The 8463-nt window shown below is 41.6% G+C and overlaps 2 protein-coding genes across 2 annotated transcripts; one reads left to right on the forward strand and one right to left on the reverse strand.

Annotated features, from left to right (window-relative positions):
* The first annotated feature begins 745 nt into the window (after positions 1-745).
* On the forward strand, positions 746-1588 carry LOC125196186. The gene has a single exon (XM_048094600.1). It carries the CDS (start codon positions 746-748, stop codon positions 1586-1588), a length of 843 nt encoding a protein of 280 aa, XP_047950557.1.
* A 3148-nt stretch (positions 1589-4736) lies between these two features.
* On the reverse strand, positions 4737-6362 carry LOC125196196 (tubby-like F-box protein 5). Its single transcript, XM_048094613.1, has 5 exons — positions 6078-6362; positions 5923-6010; positions 5559-5691; positions 4916-5492; positions 4737-4799 (listed from the first exon to the last, which is right to left on the reverse strand). Exons 1-5 carry the CDS (start codon positions 6360-6362, stop codon positions 4737-4739), a joined length of 1146 nt encoding a protein of 381 aa, XP_047950570.1.
* Between the last annotated feature and the right edge of the window lie 2101 nt (positions 6363-8463).

Raw genomic sequence — 8463 nt, forward strand, 5'->3', positions numbered from 1 at the left:
CTTTTTGGAGTTACGTGTTAGGATTGACAACCCTAATGTTAGTAATCAACGTTTGTATCGCATGAGCATAAGCTAGGTGACTCGTCCTTTCAAAGTATTAACTGTGCTAGGGTATTGTAGTTTGGAATTTGTATAACCATAAAAGTGAAAGCACATCCCTGGAATTCCCCTTATCTCTATACTTTTCTCTCCGTGATTTGCTTGCATTTAGTTGTTTACTGTTTTTAATATTTACTGTTTTCAAAAGTTTCCAAAAATTCTTGTTTCTCCGGATAGTAATTGAGTTCTAGTAGAAGATAGACACTTTGTGTACATCTTCCCCGTGTTCGATACCCGGTACTAACCTTTTGCTATACTATACCTACTCTGTATACTTGCAGGTATTTATAGTGAAAATAAAAAGTGCATCACGTCTCAATCTAGATCCCCTCCCTCTTCACCCCAAGCACAATCCCCGTCTCGTGTGACCCCCTCCACGCCCAAACTAGCATCAAAACCTGCTTCTCCAATCCGTGCCACTCCTCGTTCTCCCAAGCCCGCTTCCCCATCAAAAGCCCCCATTTTAGCATCTCAACAAGAAGCAGAGGCGAAGGAAGAGGTTAAACCTGTTGTAGCCAATGGCCAAGCCCAGGATGGGAAGAGCTTCAAGCGTGATGATGACGAAAACAAGCCTTCTCAAACATCACAACTTGACGATGCAGCGCCACCTGCCCAAGACCCGGAGAAACGTGAAAAGAGCAAAAGCATGGATGATGGCGGAGATGCCCCCGCTATCAAATTGGATGCAAAGTCTGAAGATGTGAAGGAAGTAGTGGAAGCAGACGAGAAGGAAATCGTGGATTCTGCTGCTTCAAAGTCTACCTCTGCAGCACAAATTGTGGAAATGGCTGAAATCCCGAGCGAAGTAGACCAAATCCTCAGAAAGAAGCAAGATGGCCCTGACATGTTAATAACACCCGGTGACACTACATCTTCTCAACCAGTGAAGAAAAGCAAAAAGATCATGGCTGACATGTCGAAATTTGCCAAGGAAATAGCCGGTGGAGACCACAAAAAAGCCATTTCTGACAGGCCTGTAAGTATGATAACCCTCGTAGGAGAGAACAGAGGAGCATCAATGCACATGGAGTCCGATCATTCAAAAAGAGAGAGGCCGGTTCACATTCACCGGAGCTACAAGAGCAACCCTGATCAAAGTCCTGAAGCTACCACCGATGGAGAGGAAAGCTCCCAAAGGAAAAAGTCAGAAAATGAGAGATGCATGGAAGATCAACCGTCGGAGGAATATGTAAACAACAATGCACAAGGGATCAACAACTCCATCGTTGAAGGAAGTCCAGGAGTTCACATGGTTGTCAGCCATCAGCCAATCCAGTCAAAAGAAGAAACAAGTCTGCCTGAGGCACGAAAGGCTGAAGTTAGCACCAGTCGTGCAGAGAAACTCACCTATCAGCCAACAATAAGAAGAAGATGCCTGCGAGGTCTTCTCATGGAAATGAGCGACTCTGAGCAAGAAAAGCCCCGGCGCCATGGTTGTCGTGTCTCATGCCAGAAAGGGAATAGAGAGAACAGCATAGATGTTCTCTAAGATGAAAATCACAAGTCCACACACACACACACACACAAACACATACACACATACATACATAATAAAGCTGATGCTGCACTTGAACAGACACTTGTTTGTAAATATTTCACTTGTAAATAAATAAACCAACATTTTCCATAGTCACTGTTAGCAAAGCATTTGGTAATAGCTTACAATTACAATTTCATGTTCTACATAAACAACACAAATCCAAATGGTTTAAGTCAAATTTTCTATCCATAATACAAAAGCTTCGAAAGCGAAACCATATCCTTGACGTCTGATAAGTCGTATTCTAAGCCTTGATTACTGGTCAGTATGTCATGAAATGCATGTATTATCTGCAAAACAAGTTGCTTAAGTGCGCAGGATTGAAGGATCCAAGTCAGTAGGAAACAATTCAGGTGACGCAAGTGAAAAGGGCGCCAGAAGGGTGCGATACTGACCAGGATGCATGCCGGAGAAAAGGCTCGAGATGGAGAAGGAGGATAGCTGGGATGATCATTGACAAGGGCAAAAAGGTCAAAACGCGGGAGAAGTCTACCCTAAAAGCAAGGGCAAGCCTCCCTATAAAAGAAGCCACTTGGAGAGAGAGAAAAGTTCGATCAACGCCCCTTTAGAGTCGGTTCAAAGTTCAGTTCGGAGTTTGACAATCACACTTAGTAGAATTCTCTCTAGAAGATCCATCTTTCAGCATTATCCCACCTCTCATTCCTCGCCACAGCCATGGTCACTTGACGTCCAGAGTTTGCCGGAGAAGTCATCAGTCCGTCGTTCCAGCCAGTTATCGTAGCAGTGTAGTAGTGTCATCGCCCGGAGTTGCAAAAACAATCTTTATCGCTTTCTTAGTTTAAAGTTTACTTGTTTTCATCGTTAGTTATTTGCAAACACTCATCGTTGTTGCTCTTTCGAAGTACTTTGTTATTTTCCGACATTTGCATTATGAAGTTTCTATTTCGCATGTCACTTTGGTTCGAGTTTGCTTCATTCTGCCTAGGAAAGTTAGATTTAGTCATTGCTTTCAATTTCTAAGTGTTTTCTGATCGAGAGTTGTTGATTCAAAGTGTAGCTATGTTTAGCCAAGTTTTCGTGCATGAGTTCTTTTCTGCGTTGTGATTACCACCTTGCATGTCAGCCAGTAGAAGTAAAGTTGCAGTTTTACCGTTTAATTTAAGTTTAAGCATTTTAATCGATGGATTTTGAGTTTGAATTTATGAATCTGAAGTTTTAGTTATGGTGTCTGTGTTCATATGATTTTTGTCAATACTTGGTAAGGAAGAAAACGTCAAAATCAACTTTATTTGGACCACTTTTACTTTTAAGTTACTTTTACTTTTGTTCCCTACTTTTCAGATGTACTATCCAGACCTGTCAGAGAGCCCCAGCCAACAGATATACCTTGTAGCCTAAATTTCCTCTTTTAGTAACTGTCCACTTTCCATATGTCTCTGATACACCTTGTCCCCTATTTTCACGAACACTCCCACATGTCTGTTATTTTCCCGCCTACTAGTCAGTAGAGTACCACCTTTATTTCCCGTCTAGGTAAAATCTCAACCCAAGCGTGGTAGCTAACCAAAACACCCAGGAAAGTCACCACAGTTATCAAAACGTGTCCATCCTCGTGGGATTCGACCCTTACCTCCATTATACTAGCCAGTAGAAATGGGTTGAGGAAATTTGTTTGAAGCCAGGTCCCGGTTATCGTACCAACGACTCAGCTGGGTCGGGAATCACTTCCTGATCAGTTGGATACACTCCAATTCACATACGAAAACCACTAGGACAAAGAACCTGGTCTTCAAAAATGGCGCCGTTGCCGGGGATGGATGGCGTTCATACTTGTTATTGTGTGTGATCTTTTTGGTGTACATACTGTTTATAATTTTTCTTTTCTTTTTGTTTTCAATTTATGAGAAGTGGCTCGGCTCCTAGCCAGTGGAGACCAAGATACTTCCCCGAGGAACAATACTCGTTACCACTCGTTCGGGCCTGTCGACGGCACTGTCCGACCTAGGCACGCGTAGCGACGAAGAAAAAGAGGAGCTAGAGTACCAACTCCCGGAGCTTCCACCCCAACCAGTAAGAACACTAGTGAGAATGGCTGACCAAGGTGAGGACGATCCCGAGCTCGCGACACTTACCGCGCATGCCGATGGAGATCCCCCACAAGCCATAGTGGTTACCCCAGGCCAAACCGCCTGTGATGTGAAACCCCACGTTATCGCAATCTTACCGACGTAATGTGGGAAGAGCTACGAGGGACCATACGAATTCTTAAATGAGTTCTGCAAAATCTGTAAGGCGCAGAGGCGGCCAGCAGGAGCGAGCGAGGACGATTACAGACTGAAAGCTCTACCTTTTGTCCTAAAGGGAGAGGCCAACACTTGGTTCATGCGCCTGCCAGCCGACTCTATCAATACATGGGCCGATTTCAAGTCAGTTTTCCTAGTCGAGTTTTTCCCGTCTTCAAAGACAAGTGCATTGAAGAGGAAAATATCGTGCATAAGGCAAGAGTATGATGAAACTCTGAGCGAATACTGGGAGAAGTACATGAGCCTTCTGGAGTCATGCCCCAACCATCGCATGAAGGAGATAGAGGTGCACCACACCTTCTATGAGGGGATGAACAAGGAAACCAAGGATCTGGCGAATTCATCATCTGGTGGTGATTTCACCCAGTTGAGAGTGAGTGAAGCTAAAAAGGTGCTACGCAAGCTGTTGAATGCGAAGAAGACGTACGACAACGCGAGAGATGGGTACGGCAGAGAAAGGGTAGCGAATGCTTCGGCTACTGACCAGGAGGAACGGATGGGCTTGAAGATGGATGAATTAAAAAAGGAATTGCTGACTGCAATCAAGCAGAACACTCCACCACCTTCTCCAACTGGAGGCCAAGAAGCCCCAATACTACCATATGATCAGCTGGACAACTCGCCGGATGTGGAGCAAGCGAATGCCGCAGGTTACTACAATTCCAACGGCAATTGGATTCCGGGGAAACAAAGAGATGCACCGTGGAGGGACCACCAAAATTTCCGATAGGGAGATGGAAATCAGAATCAGAACCAAAATCAGGCTCCAAATCAACCCAACCCCCAACCGAACCAATATCCCAACCGCGGACCAACAAACCCTGACTACCAATCTAACTGGGTAGGAAGGAACCAGCATCCTCAGAACCAAAACTCTCAAAACCAGAACTCGAACCCTACTTATGTGCCACCCCATCAGCGAAACAACCAAAACCAGAACCAAAACCAAAACCAGCACCAATTTAACCCAAGACCTCAACATAACACCCACCACCAAAACCAGGGTCAGTACCAGCACAACCACGATCAGTATAACCCTTCTGCCCAGTATAACATTCTCTTGTTCTGAAGCTGGAACATTCTCTGATGATTCCCCGGCAGCTACAAGCTGAAAATTCTTGACCGAAGCCACTGTAACACGTCCTCTGAAGTTGAGACACCAACACTGCAGCTGCTCATGCCATCTCGGAGTTTTGTTCTTCAAAATGAGTGGTTCACCAATGCTGTTGTACGGTTGTTTCGACTTTCCTCTGATAGGGACGTCGGAAGCAGAATCCTGTTTTCTCATTTCGGTAGCTGTCAAGGGACTAAAAGCTTCATCGTGACCACAACCAAATGTCACACTTCCACCTTCCTCAGTTGACGATATTGGAATTATGTGCATCGTGCAGTTCATCCTTCTTGGTCCCCTTGTGCGGAAAACATTAAGTTGGTAAGCAATAGTTGCAACATTAAAGCTGCAAATAGGTATTCTTGGTGCCACCTTCTTGGGGGAAATTCTTTTCCCCAACCAACGGTGCGATTGGATAGGAGTGTTGCAGGGAGGCCGAGAATCGTGAACATAGAATTTGGAGCCAAAAAAGTTGGATCTGGTCACATAAAGTTATAGTTTCAACAAGAGGATTATAATGAGGATAGAAATGAAAGCAAGACACCTTAGTTTGCCTGCATGACAATCACTGGTGTGAGAAAAATCATTTGCTGCAAAAGATATGACAAAATCTGTTTTTGTCGCTCTTTTGATTCGTCTCGCTGCTAACAGAAACTTACTGGCTTCCCCCGAAATAGCTGCATAGATTCAGAAATAGAGAACGCGCATTTTAGGACGAGCCAAGGCCAAGACTCCAACTATGATGAGAACACGCATTTTAGATCATTAAGGTAAGCGAGTTATCTACCTTAGCAAACGGCCCCCAATTATAAAAAGAAATCAAGACAAGACTAGCATATACATGTAAATCACAACACAAAACATCAATTCATAGATTGTATTCCAAGAGAGAGATGATGGTCACTTGCCAGGGGTTAAGCCAAGGTATAGCCTATAAGTCGAGGTTGCCCTTTCCCTTCGGATAAAGCACTGAATCGGAGAATCCCTTGGGCCGGGCTGATACACATTTTCAATCAATCAACAACGATGAAGCAAAGACCACGTAGGGAGAAAACTAGCTTACCTGCTTAAGAGACATAGGGAAAGTAAGCAAACCACATTGCTCGGGTGTCCAAACGACCTCTCTAACTATCCCCCTCCTAGACTTGCAAACAGCAGCACAACACACCACAGACCTTCGAGCCGGCCACACACGCTGATTAGCCTCTACCCTAACAATGATATCAAGAAGCAAATCCGGGGGCAAACTGGCCCACCGGCTCTGCTCCTCTACCACCTGCACACTAAGATCAATGCTTCTATGCCCACATTCCTTCTCATCTATGCCCCTTTTCCCCTTCAATGCCATCTAAAGCAACAAATCTAACAAACTACAAACCCCCAAAGCCAAAATTGAGGACACCTTTAGCTAAAACTAAAACCAAAATCAAAACCATGCTTTCAGATATTTCACAAAGAGAAAAGAGCAGGAATCATCAAACTCATAAAACAAGCAAGAAATAAAAAAAATGGGAAGCTGTAAAATAAGTAATTTTCACGCTTTGCTGTCCCCCATATATACACACTGATTGATGAGTATTGGAGTCCCAAGATTTCTCCAAGGAAAAGTGCCTCAATGTGTAGGGAAAATTTTGAAGAGACAAATACAGTGGATCAGAACTGAACCCAAGAATTACTCCCGCCACGTTCCCCACTAATTTCAGCAAAGATTAGATTTTTCCCATTTTTGAACAACCTTTTTCCTTTTTGTGAAAACTCAATAGTGACAACAGGGTGTCCGAAAAATGTCTGATTCTGTGTGTCGTTTTGATTTGGTATTCTCTAATCTTTTGTATGGTGATAATAATTTCCAACCCCTTTCATAGTCGTTAAAACTAACAATCAGCAGAATGTGTGACAGAAAATGAACAAGAGGGAAAGAGCTGATAAAGGGATATGGGTTGTGACTTGTTATTTTCGAAGGCTCTACTCCCTCCGTCCCTCATTACTTGGCACCGGTTAACTTAGCACGGGTCTTAAGAAATATAGTAAAAAGTGGATGGAAAGAGTTTGTGCAACGTGAGTCCTATTTTTATATACTCGCTCCTACACGAATAAGAGTCACATTTCTTTCCGGGACAGGCTTTAAGAAATGTTAAAAAAGTGGATGGAAGAAAGTTAGTACTCCCTCCGTCCCATTAAATATGCAACATTTGCTATTCGGCACAGGATTTTATGTAATGTTGTTTTGTGAGTTAATGAAGAGAGAGTAAAGTAAGAGAAAAGAAAAGTAGAGAGAGTATTGTTTCTATTTTTAGAAACGTTTCATTTTTAATGGGACAGATCAAAAAGGAAAACGTTTCATTTCTAATGGGACAGAGGGAGTAGAATATTAGTATCACTTATATATTAATTTTAAATGATATATGAGTAGAGTGAGATAATAGAATGTGGGGCCTATTTACCATTATAGTAATTATAAACCGAGACTCCTATTCACGGACGGACCAAATTGGAAAAATGAGACTCTTATTAGTGAAATGTGTGGTCCATTATCAAAAGTAGTAAAAAATAAGGGTGTCAATTAATTGGAGACGGACGAAAAAAGAAATTGGTGTGAATTAAAGTGGAACGGAGGGAGTATTTGTTAATTTTGCCTCCAATTTATCTCATTCATATTCCCTTTGTCCATCATTTTTACCAATTATGCATTAATACACGTGTCATCTCAAATGCCTATATAATTGCGAGTGTAGAACGTTAGTAGAACTATGGTCCATATACTAAAGTGGAAAAAAGAAAACAGTTCTTTAAATAGTGGATAATCTAAAATGATAAAATGATTCTTTGATTGTAAAACAAATTTTATAATTTTTATATGAGTTTTTCGATATATTTGAATAAAATTATATAATTTATATTGATTAAAAGTATATGAAAAAGAAAATATGTATTGGGGTTGTGAGTTAAAAGAGAATTGATGAAAATAAAAGTTTTAATAAATTGAGAATTGTATGTGTTGATGAAACAGAAATGAGTATTTTATTAAAAAGTTGATTGTGATTACCAACGGACAGGGGTGGATCCACTAGGAGGGGATAAGGGGCATTTGCCCCTCCTCATATATTTCATGTAGTACTATTTCATAGAGTAATTTTTAAAAATTTATGATTTTCTTTATAAATGCCCTATCTCAAACTATTAAAATTTCTTCTTAGATATATTTTTGCCCCCGTCGAATTGAAATCCTGGCTCCGCCCCTGTCAACGGATATAATCTTAGCAAAGTCCACGTTCATTCGCATGTAATTTTAATAAATAAGGTATGATGAATTTATTTCTATTGTATTTATTTTAATTTTGTTATATTATTTTTAGATTAATATATAAGTAGTGGATGATTTTTCAAAAGAACCAAAATTCAATAGCCGAGTGCCTCGCAAAAATCCTTAAATTTGAACACTTCTATTT

The sequence above is a fragment of the Salvia hispanica genome, chromosome 1, assembly GCF_023119035.1.
Source record: "Salvia hispanica cultivar TCC Black 2014 chromosome 1, UniMelb_Shisp_WGS_1.0, whole genome shotgun sequence".
Lineage (NCBI taxonomy): Eukaryota > Viridiplantae > Streptophyta > Magnoliopsida > Lamiales > Lamiaceae > Salvia > Salvia hispanica.

Bases quoted from the DNA above. Each gene is read 5' to 3' on its own strand.
- LOC125196196 (XM_048094613.1), bottom strand. From the start codon at position 6,362: ATGGCATTGAAGGGGAAAAGGGGCATAGATGAGAAGGAATGTGGGCAT. The intron at 6,011-6,077 runs GTAAGCTAGTTT...AATGTGTATCAG, and splicing joins TCCCTATGTCTCTTAAGCAG to CCCGGCCCAAGGGATTCTCC. The intron at 5,692-5,922 runs GCAAGTGACCAT...GAATCTATGCAG, and splicing joins ATACCTTGGCTTAACCCCTG to CTATTTCGGGGGAAGCCAGT.
- LOC125196186 (XM_048094600.1), top strand. From the start codon at position 746: ATGGATGATGGCGGAGATGCCCCCGCTATCAAATTGGATGCAAAGTCT.